The 13,352-nt window shown below is 39.2% G+C and overlaps 1 protein-coding gene across 3 annotated transcripts in view; it reads right to left on the reverse strand.

Moving 5' to 3' along the window:
• Window positions 1–13,352, reverse strand: part of NAA16 (N-alpha-acetyltransferase 16, NatA auxiliary subunit) — a 61,440-nt gene that overhangs the window by 46,530 nt on the left and 1,558 nt on the right. For all 3 annotated transcript variants that reach the window (XR_012579048.1, XM_074535468.1, XM_074535469.1), the window contains exons 2-3: window positions 2,407–2,491; window positions 71–175 (exon numbers count right to left, since the gene is read on the reverse strand). Coding sequence is in view for 2 of the 3 variants with exons in the window: in XM_074535468.1 (XP_074391569.1) it covers window positions 71–175; window positions 2,407–2,491 (190 nt within the window). In the remaining variant the exon portion in view is untranslated. The remainder of the gene's footprint in view (window positions 1–70; window positions 176–2,406; window positions 2,492–13,352) is intronic.

The raw sequence follows: 13,352 nt of genomic DNA on the forward strand, positions 1-13,352 counted from the left end.
TCTCAGCATCTTAGACTTCCATCAACAGTGTGCCATAGCAAAACGTCAGGTTTTGTACTACAAAGGATACAGACGTGACTCTTCACATCATTACGAAGCCCTTTCCGAACAAACTCGTACGCTTCCTCCTTCTTCCCTAAGCAGTTCAAGGTCAGTCCTTTCATCGCAAGAGTCTCTGTAAGAAGGATCAGATACTTATGTTTCTGACTTCCATATGCCAGCTTCACAGTGCAGATATCCTTTGAAGTTGTAAAGTCCCCCATTAAAAAATAAATTTAGATCACGACAGCAGCCTAGTACAGCTGAAGACTATTACATGGATCATTTCCTTTCTTGAAACTCATTCTAAAAAGATCACTTGTAGAGCATCACGCAGATGTGATGAAAACAGACAACACAAACTTTTATTAATTAAAAAATACACTTAGCTGGCTTTGAGGGAGTTAACAATAAGCTAGAGCAAATTGAGAGAGCTCCTCAATGTGTATTAAAGTTCTCCATGAAAAGACCAAAGCGAAAAAAGGCTGTGTCCACCACAAGAAATAAATCGCTGTCACAGTCTGTTCCCCTGTTCCAGACTTCTTACAAAACATGAGTTAAGGGAAGCATATTTACTGCTACCCTATTAAGAGTGTATGCAATAACATTTTAATCAACATTCTGAGAGGCACAGGTTTGCAAACAGTATGCTGGTATGACTACTGCTCTCCCTCTTCCCCCATTCTTCAAGGCACACAGTAGACAAGCAAGTTGCATGTAATGCACGCACTAGGTCTGAAAGCTGTTCCAGATTTATATTTCAGTGTTTTTGTTAAATGAGACACCACTTGTTTTGGCTCCTGCCAGAAGATCAGTCACCTTTTTCATCATAATGCTGTTTTTTCCTCCAAATACAACCTCTTCCCCAGTATTAATAGCAACAGACCATAACCTCAAGGTCAGCTGTAACAGCAGTTTGAAGTTTTATTGATAGACCCGTTTTACACTTTTTCTGCACAGCACACCTATAAGTGAATCATGACCCAAAATTAGTCAACGGTTTTTTTTTGTTGTTGTTTTTTAGCTGTCCTACATCCACACTGTAAGAACAGAGAAAGCCAGAATGATACCTTTCAAATAACATTAAGACATTTTAAGAAGAATATCTGCACTGTTGGGAAAGGGAGCAAGCTAATCCTGCCATCCCACACCAGGGAGATAACTGCCCAGCTACATCAATCCATCTGTTTTGCCACCTTCTCACTAAACTTTTGAAACTCCTTTTCTCTGAAGCTTAAGGTGACAAGTGCAGCTTTCCACCAGATCATTTCACTGGCTTAGTTCTGCCTCAGCTGTCCATTCCAGGCTTTACTCCCAAGCTTCAAAGCCATGAGTGGCTCAAAGCCACGTAGTACGTGGCTTGCCAAGGCAGCTAGCTGTCTTGGAAAAGTTTAAGAGGCAGCAAGAGCAGAAAAGACAGATCTGTATACTGAGATGTTACAAAAACAGAAGTGCTAGTAGAGACAAATGCATTAGGTCAGAGCTGAACCACTCTAGATTTGAAGCAACAAAAAAAACTACTTTTATCTCTAGGGAAGTAATGAAGACAACAAAGAAACAGTAGACATGGATGGAAGCACAAAAAGGATTAGTCAAACATTTTGACAAGATCTGACAACATCAAGTAGGAAAATAATTTTACTGACACAGTACATGCACACTCAGTTTTAGGTTGCTTCAACAGAAAACAACCCCCCAAAAATCCACTGTATCAGAAGCAAAGTGTCTGAATAATGTAACAGAAACCTGTAATACAGTAAGACTAGAGTATCCTATTGAGGATGTAAATAGAATTTAACAGATGTAAATTGAAGCAATATTCTGCTGCCCTGCTTCCTACAATACTTATCAGAGCAGGATCACCAGATTCTGTTTTCAGCTTCAAGTATTAACAGCAATAGTATTACACTTAACTCTACTCCTTTTAAGCAGCAACTTGGTATGCAGTGCAGGAAATTTAAGCCTATGAACTTGACAAAAAACCCTCCAGATTTTTAATTTTTGGCAGAACACATTCATATAATATTCAAAAAAAGGCTGGGCTTGCTTTAAATAGAAATGTAAGGAAAACCCACACTAGCATTCTGACCCAGAAACCTAGAAAGGCAAGTTGGAAGCTTCAGTGAAGTGCTGCTTCCACCATGTATTTTCATCTTCAACATCCCAGTGCACAGGAGTGTTTGACTGAGGCAGAGTGGAAACCTGATCTGAATCCACAAAGACTGAAAATCCAGAGTAATTATTCAGTCATAACAACAGAATCACATTCCACAACATGCTCTTTTTTTCTCAACCGTATGATGTAGACTAATAAAACATTTAAGCTCTTGACAGGAGACAAAAAAGTAATCCTTAGTCTGCAGTTACCTCCATGTTCAGCAAATTTTGGGTTAGAAAGGATCATCTTGCAGAACTTGAGTCCATTTTTGTACTGTTTTTGTTCGTAACATTTCTGTAAAAGATGAGAAATATAATCACTGAAATGCATTTAAAACCACAGTACCTTCACATACTATTACAAATGCAGCCACTTGTTCAGCAAGGTATGGTGATCAGATCACCACCATCCTCTAGATAAACATACCTACTCATATTAAATTGCTTCTTCTCAGCATTCAGAACATGCAACAAATACTCTACCTCATGGTCTACTTTTTTATTAAAAAGTAATTCCTTTTCAACAGAAATAGGAAAGGGAAGTGGCAATATCTACTTCAATTCAGAAATTCTTCAAACAGAAATCAGTTAGGAATCTTGACTCAACAGAACTTTTGAGGAGAATTAATCTCAGAGTCTAGACACTTCTTTCAAAATCCCATTTCCCTGGCCTAGTGACTTCCCAGAAAAAGACATTTCAAGACAGAAAACTTTCTTAGTTGCCAATACAGACTTTTAGAAAAAAAGAGAGAAATCATGAAGTAGGAAACACTTATTATAACCTCATTTGATTAAGTGATAGAGGTATCAGGATGGGAGAATTTACCTACCTATTAAAAAAATAAAACATTTAATTTCTACCTGTAATAGCTAAAGGCTACTTATACTTAGATTACCATTTACCTAATTACTAGGTAAACTGGCAAACTGTACGGTTCAGCTGTGGGAACATATGCAAGAAACAAAATGTGAAGGTGGGTCCCTTTTCCTCTTTAGGAAGATACTACCTAAATCACCAAGGTTTTAGCAATTTCAATCAACTACTGAGCACTATAGTGGATCACTAAGACAAATATGTTTAAACCAGTTAAAGGCATGCTTGTGTCAGTAAGCATGAAAGTGATTCCAGGTCACTTATGGTTTTTAACTGCAGGAAAACTACCAAGCCAGACTTAACTTGGCATCATTTTCAGCTAATAAGGAGTATTGTCCTGCTGTAATTTAGATAGCTATTCTCAGGAGAAGATGTGTCATTTATGTGCTTGAGTGCTTTAGCAGTCTCTCATAGATCATTCCCACTCCATCAATCTTCCAGGATAAAGGCAAAATCTGTGTAAAATTAATATGGAGATAGTAACTCCTTTGCAATCAGAACAGATTATCCCATTATTTCACAGGGTAAAAGCAATACAGAAACATATGCATACTCACTTTGGGGAATTGGCTAAGGTAGCAAAACAAGGGTCCTCCCCCCCAGTCTGTGAGGAAGGGCTTAACTGCAGACAGTTTTTAGGTTCTTGCTGCCTGCAACTCGAGAAATTGCAGCTAATCATGACTGAGTGCAGATTGAACCATAGAACAATTTAGGCCAGCAGGAACCCTTGGAGGTCACCAAAATCAACTCTCAAAACAAAAGAGAGCAAACCTTGATATGAGATCAGGTTGATCTGCCTGACTGATTTCTGGCAGGATGGCTAGAGAAGTAAACAGTTATACTATGGGAATTCACATTAAAACAACAGCAACTGAAAAGATCTGCTTGGCTTTTTTTCTTTTTTTTTTTTTTTTTTTTACTGAGAACTAGTTTCAAAATCTTTTACCAGAAATAACATAGTTTGTTATAGTTGTGGCAAAACTTGGGAGTCCCCTCTAGGGGAAGGTGACACTATCCTGTTCATCTACTTTCTTCATTAACTTAGGATGCTTTGTATCATTTTTAGGGAATCCTAGGAAAATGCCAACAATGTGCTATGTATTCTTTCTAAATTTATTCAAGTATGCCTAAAAATTAGCAATAGTGAACATTCATTCACAGTTCTACAACTCTTGCAATGTTGAGTGAAACCCCAGATATACAGCAGTGCTTAACCAGAAGCTCTTTGAGACAAGTGTGCACTCAAAATAGATTAACTACTGGAGAAAATCAGATCCATTATCCTTGTTCTGACATTTTTATCCTATAGAGTTCAGTCTCTGGCCTAGAATAAGAACTGAATTGAAGATAATTACAGACAAATGTGATTTTTGGAGGACAGACAAGATGACATTTTCTAATGCCCAACAGATGAATGGGAGGGAGAAATTAACACACTTCACACTGAGAGGAAACGTGAGTTCAGTATTCAGTGTTTTGGCTTGCTGACAAGACAACCCACATCCTTAATTTAGGCTGAGAGAAAACCTTGGAGGCCCAAGTCCAAACTTCAATCCAGTACTGCCAAGTCCACCTCTAAACCGTGTCCCCAAGTGCCACATCTACACATCTTGTAAGTATCCACCATGGCTGGTGATCTAACCCCTTTCCTTGGCAGCCTCTTTCAATGTTGGACAACCCTTTCAAGTGAAGAAATTTTTCCTCATATCAAATTTAAACCTCCCCTGGTGCAACTTGAGGCTATTTCCTCTTATCCTGAAGCTTCTAGGAGAAAAGACCAACCACCATGTTACTACAGCCTCCTTTCAGGTAGGACAGATGGACATTACATAGTTGGGAAGCCTGATGTCTCCATATGTGTTCTCAAGGTTTTTTTAGTTATCAGGACAAGTGTAGCTGAAATGTATTTACTAGAATCTGTCTCACTGCATTAAGTCTTTGGTTCACCAAAAGCTCAAGTTAATTTGCTGAGTTGTCTTTTTTAACTGTCTTATCTGTAGTGCTTAATGTGATGCTCCCCATCACCCCTTTATGGCAATCACTTCCTGCTAAAGCTAAAATCAGATCGTGAATGTTTACACACCTGAAACCTCAAAGGGAAATTGTGGCAAGACCAAAATGTTTTTCAGAACTTCTGCTACAAGATGTTCCTAGAAGGATCCTACCTCATCTGGCAAAAATCTCATTTATTCCCTTTTTCAACACTAACTCAACCATATAATCTGCTTGTAGACTGCCATACCAATCTAGACACCATTTTGTGCACTCTCAGGTAAGTATCAAGTGCCTCTACACAGATGTCAAATTGGCACTGCATCTGAGAAGTATCTGTAATTGTAAAGGTAAAAAATCCTACTAACAAGGATACAACAATGAAAAACAAGAAAAGATTTGATTCCTGTATTACAATTCTTTGATGCATCTGCTTAGCAAAATGTCATTCATAAATTCTATTTTTTTGTATGTCATTTTTAAAGACCTAAAATCCCTTCCACTACTAAATATGAACAGAATCAAGGATTTGAATCACTGGCACTACTTGTAAAACAGAAGGACTCCACATATCACTACTCAATCATATGTCTCATTTATATCTTACTTGTGTTTAACTATTTACAACATCAGGTTAGTGCAGGGATGATTTTGCAAACCACATCTACCCAAGACATCTGCTGCTTTGAAAAAGGCCCTGCACTGAGAGAACAGTTACATTTTTCACACACAGAGTTTAATATACAGGCAATTTTAGGGCTGAAGAACATCCTATTATCTCAGCCATTAACACTCACTTCCAAGTAGTCGTCTTAACAAAAAATAATCTCAACTGGTGACTGGAAGAGAGACTGCAGCAACCAATTCCCTTCTTCACTCCATGGCCCCAGTGCCTCTGAAGGTATTCAAGTGATGCATTATTTCACAAAGCATTTTTATGTGAAGACTAGATAAAGAGTAGTATCACATTCAAAGACTGAGGACAGCTATTGCATCAAACCAAATAGTGTTAAACACAGCAAACAGGCTTCCCTGATCAGCTTACATGTTTCAATAATTTGAAGTTGTTTAAGATGGTCTGTGACTGTACCAAAGCTGCACTGACCTTCAATCCAAATTGTACACTGACCCACCTGATGGTGAGCTTGTGTAAAGAGGGCTTGTAAGAAAGGTGGGGACAACTTTTTAGCAGGGCCTATTGTGATAGGCTAAGGGGTGATGTTTCTAGCTAAAAGATCAATTCGGACTAGACATAAGGAAGACATTTGTTATGATTATAGTGGTGAAACACTGCAATAGGCTGCCCACAGAGGTGACAGATGACCCATTCCTGGAAATATTCAGGGAGTTCTGAGCCATCAGATCTAGCTGAAGATGTCATTCCTAATGGCAGGGGGTTGGGACTACATGGCCTTTAAAGGTCCCTTCCAACCCTAGCTGCTCTGTAATTCTATGTGCAATTTCTTTAACAACAACACTGCAATTTAAAAATTGATTCTGCTGTCTCTTGCTAAGAACTTATCAAACACAAAATCCAAACCATAACCAGCATTTTAACATTATTCTCCGATCCTACTTGTACAGCCCACATTCTGTTGAGACAGGTCTGCACATCAATAGGCTGCCTTGCCACAAACATCATGGAGCATCAGAACCACCAAAGAGAAAAATAAGCACTTCAAACCAAATTCAACAATTTTAACATAGCTGGGTAAATACAGCTTCAAGTTTTATTAGAAAAACAAATGAGAGAAACATTAAGCTGGAAAAGACCTCTACAATTGCCAAGTCCAGCTGCCATGTTCTCAATGAACTACGTTCACGAGTGCCATATTTACACGCCTTTGTAAACACTCCCAAGGGTTGGTGGCTCAACCACTTCCCTGGACAGCACGGTCCAGTGCTTAACCACCCTTTCTGCATGGAAATTTTTCCTCATATCCAATGTAAACCACCCCTGATGCAACTTGAGGCCATTTCTTCTTGTCCTGCCACTCGTTACATGGGGGAAAATACTGACTCCCACCTCACTACCACCTTCTTTCAGGCAGCTATGGCAAGTGATAAATAAGGTCTCCCTTGAGCCTCCTTTTCTCCAGGCTAAACATCCACAGCTCCCTCAATAAGACTTGTTTAAGACATCACTTGTTTTAGTCTTCCCTGCTACTGTTCTTCCATACAATCCTGCCTGCAGACCTCTCAGCACTCAATAGTTCCTACATTCTTCTTGCCAAGTAGTGCCTTGGCTCCTGTTGCCAAGATTTTGGTCTAGAACTCGGGGAAGATTTCAGCAACACCTAGGATTCATTTAAAAAAAATTACTCTTCTCAGTGCTCTGTAACACTGATGGAAGTGCTGCTTAAAGCAGGAAGCCAAGGACTAAATGTGGAACTTCAGAGCCTAGGGAAAAAGGGCAAGGCTTCCATCAAGCCTTATGGAAAGAGTGTTGGAAGTCAGTTATGCTGGAAATCTCTCCCAGTCACAATGGTGATCACGTTCAGTAGTAAAAAACCCACGGAGTTATCAATGGCACAGCTTCTCATCAGTACCTTTTCCTAGGAGCTATCTGACAACTACTTTGGGATTGATCAAATTACTGATACACATTCCTGACCAAAACCAGGCACAACCAACACAGGAACATCAGCACACTGTCAGTATTCTTAACTGGTATTTAACACTTGGACCTTTTAAAAAGCCTTGTTTTACAGCACATCTATAAAACAATGCATCAACATAAAACAGGTAATCTACTTCCTACAGCAGCTGACAAAATTAGTTGAATCAGTACCTTAGATTTAGGCAACACTCAGCAGTTACTGCTTCTAAGCTAATAAATAATTATTAAATTATTCACCAGTTTGATAGCAAGGTCTGTCCATCTTGTTTGAAGGCATTCAGCATCTGTGTTGGAAATGCTCCTCATATTACAAACTACACGAATATTTCCAATGCTGATACACAAAAAGAAAGTATCACGATGCCACTGAATTCAGAGACACTAGAAACCTCCTCATGAGGTTTTCCAAACAGCATCCCTCTGTCTCTCTCCACACTGACTTCAAGTCACCAGTGTTTTAGAGAATGAAAAGTAGTATCAGCTGGAAGGGGCTTTGGGTCATGAAGGCCAAGAAAACCCTGTCTCAAGCATCCTAAACTTCTAGTCCCAGGGGAACCACTCCAGAGTATCAACATGCTTTTCTACCCATTCTCCATACCATACCAGGATTTTCTATATGCATGGCCACCCCATGTCTGCTATTACTCCCCTGGTAAGAGCAGTTAACATAACCTCATCATCTGAAATAAAAAAAAAGACAACATAGATACATCCTAGCTTGCTTCAATTGTAAAAATGGACAGGCCACATCATTCCTGCCCAGACCTGGGGACTTAGCAATGCAGAACAGTGCTGAGTCAGAACACAGACAATGATGTGCAACAGAATAAGCAGCCAGCACTACACGGTGGTAACATTTTGGTCAATGTATTAATGTCACAGTAATATCTAAGCTTTCACTTTCATGATACTCTGTATACAACAACAGCATTTTTGCTCCTCAACCAGATTTTCGTAATTATTCAAGTTCAAATCATCAGAAGATGCAAAACTTGGTACATAAAGCAGCTGCTTGTATTCTTTATTACTGGCAGAATAAAATTGATATTCTATTTATTATGGGAAAGAACATGTACAATAAGAGAATGTTTTTTCACCATTTATTGTCCACAGACCTCTTTAATAGCCCTCTAAACCCCACCTCTTTAAAAAGGGGAAGGCATTATCAATAAGCTTTCCTTAAGGCCTAGTGTGATTTTGTGCTGTGCACAGACTCAATACAATCTCAACTCCTAGAATATCCTTTGCTTCAAAAGGGCAGAAATAAGAAAACAGAATAGAAAGAGCTCTTGCTGACAAGTACTTTGCATTTGTAACTTTTCATTGCTTGACTTAATACAGTTCTCTCCTGTTTATGAACATGTGTAGCCCTACAAAGCAAACACCATAACAGCAACACTAGAAATGAGACAAGTCATAGCCCAGACAGACATTTTCCAGTAATTTTCAATCTGCACTTTGTGCAGAAGAACTGAAGAGCCCAATCTACCCCATCTCCTGGGATGAATTGCAATTTCCTTAGCAAGAACTCAGACTAAGCAGGTGGCTCCACAACTTAGTGGAACTGCATCTGAGAGCAGTTAAGTAAATGAAACCATGAACACCAGCACTGTTTTGTGGTATCTGATACAAAACACAGTAAAATAAACACCAGGCTTTAAAAGTGACAATTTTATTTTGGCATCTTCAAGCAAGTTCAAGACAATTACCAATGCAAGCCTTCAACATCAATTTAATATCGACATTCCAACCTTAAGAACACAGTGATTCAGCCAAAAATGGCATGAATCACAGCAGATCAGAGCTGACATCAGACACACCTGGCACAGGCCACTAGAGGTAAGGTACGAGGGCTGGATGCAGAGGGAGGCTTTTGAGTAAGACAAGCACTACTGCAGCTCTCACCAGAATGTTCTCAGCCTCCACTTATTTGTGCCCCATCAACTTTCCAAGCAAAGGGTTTATCTTCACTCACAAAAAGTTTTGTTAACAAAAAAGATTCTACCTTTTTTGTTAACAACTTCTTGTTTGGAGTCTGCTACTTTGCAGCCACTGTTTCTACCAAAATCAAAACAAATCATGATAGCTTGAAGACAGGCAAGTACTTACTTAACTTCTGTATCTTCTGTTAAGGTCTTTCTCCCTCTAATTTCATACTCCTCCTTCCAAGGAGGCTTGGGGGAGGAACCAGGGCAGAGAGCAAAGCACGCTGCACTGCAAACACAGACTTACAGCGTACCTGGGCAGCAGCATAGCAGCCTATGGATTTCCCAGGAATCAACAGTTTTCACTATATAGGGGAAACTTCAAATATATATAATGAAACTTCAAATACCTCTAAAAATCTCAAGTCTTTGTGATGTGCAATTCATCTCACAGCCCATACAAGGTCTGCAATAAATTACGATTTCCAAGTCCTACATTCATCTACAACCAATTCTACTTGTTATGACTCAACTTGCTCCAAAAACATGGAAGCTTTCAGGTGGCCTTCACTTTTTGTGCCACAAATAGTTCAGAACTGAACTCTTCTTGCTATTCAGTGCTTGTTCTCTTCCATATAAACAGCCAAATAAGAAAAAATTCCAGCATAAAACATGGAGAGACTTAACTCTGAAAAATTAACATTTTTTAAAAGAAAAGTATAAATAAAAGTCCAGAATCAAGAAACAATCCACAGCATTCCACAGAAGCCTCCTTTCTGAGCCTTGCATGACGACCTTCACAAACATCTTTTGAAAAACTAAACCAAGAATATCTATCTGGGATTAAGTCTTCTCCTGATGAGACTATCTCAAATCACTGACAAATATGAAGTGTGACTTTCCCTTTTGAAAGCCTTACTGACTTTTAGCACCAGCCTGGCATCTGCCCTCTGCAATTGTGTCATTTCAGCAGTTTGCAGTGGCCAGGCACCCTCACCACCTCGCCTGAAAGTCCATGTGGAGGGAACCCCCTGCACTCTTCCTAGGCTGCCTGTCCTCAGCAGCACCAGCAACAACCACACCAAGAATCAGTCCTAAGTTACACCAGAAGGTTTAAATCAACTGCTCCAAACTCCTGTCTTTAAAAGGAAGGGGTCTTTACATGTCAGAGACTTCAAATATCCACTGCTCCAGTGGTGGGTTAATAATGGCTACCTCAGCTATGGTACCCATCTTATTTGGGAGATCCTAATTAGCATAACTTCCCAATTATCAAATTTAATAGTTTAGTAACTCCCCCACATCATTCCCAGGAGAGTGACTAGTTGCATGCTTATAAACTATTATTATTTCATTAAATAAAATTTTAAAAAAGCTTTCAGAATTCTATGGATAAGAATTATTAAATCCTACAAACACCTGTATATTTATATTTTATCAAAAAATAAATCTCTTAAGGTTATTGAAGAAGTTGGAGAACAAAAAGGACATTACAGAGACGCTGAACCATTCCTCAGAGAGAGCACTTTAAATAATTTCTAACATTTCCTTACCCTGAAAAACGGAAAATGTATGCCTGAATGAACTGAGCAGCAACAACCCACTGCTGCAAGGTTATATACTTCCAGACTTTTTGTGTCTTATTAGCTGAAGTCATCTGCAATTAAAGCAGCAAACCTTATTTTCGGCAACAGCAACATGAGGAATTTGCTAAGAAACCAAAGGATTAGTCAGTTACAGGTACAATACTATCCACAGTTCTATCAAACATAAAACAACATCAGATCAACCTTACACTGCTTGAGCCTGGGCTCACACCAATACATATTAGAAGACAGTAAGCGTTTCTTGAAAACAAAACAACTTGGCAAGTGAGCCATGCAAGCATGACAAGAACCCCAAGGCTTTCCTCTGAAGCCTTACTAGATTACTTACAAAGACTACTGCCATGCCCTGTGCAGACAGGGCTGACTTGATTCCATAAAGCCAATGTTTAAGACTATCTCTGAGACAGTTTATAGCATGGATTCTTGGGTGAAAGAAAAAAAAAAATCAAAGCTACTTAAACTGAAACATACTCTGAAGGCAAGTTTACAGCTCAATTTTAAATAAACAAAACAGTTTATTTAAAAACAGTTACAGTAGTCCTGATCAACTACTACCTACACCACAATTGCTATTCCTTCCCTAATCACCTAAGTGCTAGTTTTAAGTCAGCTTGTTCAAGCCCTGCCAAGCATGCAAGCACACAAATTGATGTGGCTTAAAGACTATTTACTCGGCTTCTCGAGCAGACTTCTCAGCTTACACTCATCTCCAAGAGGCCACACCAGCCAGGGCAGCTCTGACAACTTTGCTGTTACTTGGGCATCTTGTTCAGAACATTGATTGTTGTTGTATTCATACTTCTCAAGTCCCATACTGTACCAAGCTGTTCCTCTCTGCAGCACAGTCCTTCGTGTCTGCTCAGGGGCTCCTCCTGGGCTCTTGACCCACCCCTATTTATTCCAGTTACCTTCACGAGCTACAGCTGCTGCCCAACTAAGGCCTTGGCAGCTGTAGCTCGTTTGGAGTAACTAGGACCCACACATAAATCTTACAGGGACTCTCTCCATAACTGATAACCTGTCTGATATGTTACATCCACCCCTCAAGTCACTGGGAAGGATTTCTCATGATCTCCAAATGAGTCTTCCCTTTTTCAATTGCTAATTCTCTGCAGAACATTCATAAAAATACTAAAGTCTTAATCTATGAGTATAATTTCTTTGCATCTGTTCCAAGTGATTAAATCACTACATGCTTGTAGGGTCTTATTATGCAGCCTCCAACTTTATCCCTGCCCCCAATTTTGGAAATTACTAGGAATGTTATGGGCATTTAAAATATTCTAGCAGTGCCAAAGTAAGCAAAAGCTGGTTCGATTAAAGGGCCTTAAGCACCACAAGCTATACTACTAAACAAAAATACCCTGAGACGTATCAAGCAAACAAAGGGTTCCATTTGTAATATGCCAACATTAGTATTCCAGAAAGAAGTGCACCATAAAAGAGTCAGAGCTAGTCAGAAAAAAATTTTAAGAAATTAAGTTTCAAGAAGAGCCACTATATGAAGAGACAAGCTAGTAGCTTTGTGATCAACACTTTAGGACTGCAACTGGCTACTACACAGCACCAGTTAAAGGCTTCTGAAAGCTTTAGAACATAAGTACATTTCTGCATGAACTTCACTTAAGGTTTATGTATCTCTCCTCCTTGCCTAAGCACTAATTTCCAACACTTTTATCCATCGTTTAATATTTTAAAAAAGTCTAAAATATGATCTCTAAAAAAGCCATTCTATAATCCAATCAAAAAAACTTTATAAGTGGCTGCTACTGTGAACTTGTCTGCTGCTAGTAAGAATAATCACTTAACTGTTCTAATATTAGTCACTTATTTTTAGCCGAGAGAAAGAAGAGTGCTAGAATGACTTACTAAGATGCATACCATAAGCATGGAGTAAGCAACAAATCACCATTAAGAACCAGTAAGTTTTTAAAACCTGTACACTACGCAAAGCGGCCAAAAGAAAACAGCTCTGAAGAACCAGCTGAAAAAAACCAGCTCTATTCAGAGTACAGGAGCTTGCTGACACTGTTTGACCTCAGCTTCCTGAAGCCCAAATGTCTACCTCTGAACCACTACGGTGGTTCTGAAGCACTGGAACTACCTAACCAACTCAGAGAGAACTAAAGAAATTTCCG

Source organism: Zonotrichia albicollis, chromosome 2, assembly GCF_047830755.1.
Source record: "Zonotrichia albicollis isolate bZonAlb1 chromosome 2, bZonAlb1.hap1, whole genome shotgun sequence".
Classification (NCBI taxonomy): domain Eukaryota; kingdom Metazoa; phylum Chordata; class Aves; order Passeriformes; family Passerellidae; genus Zonotrichia; species Zonotrichia albicollis.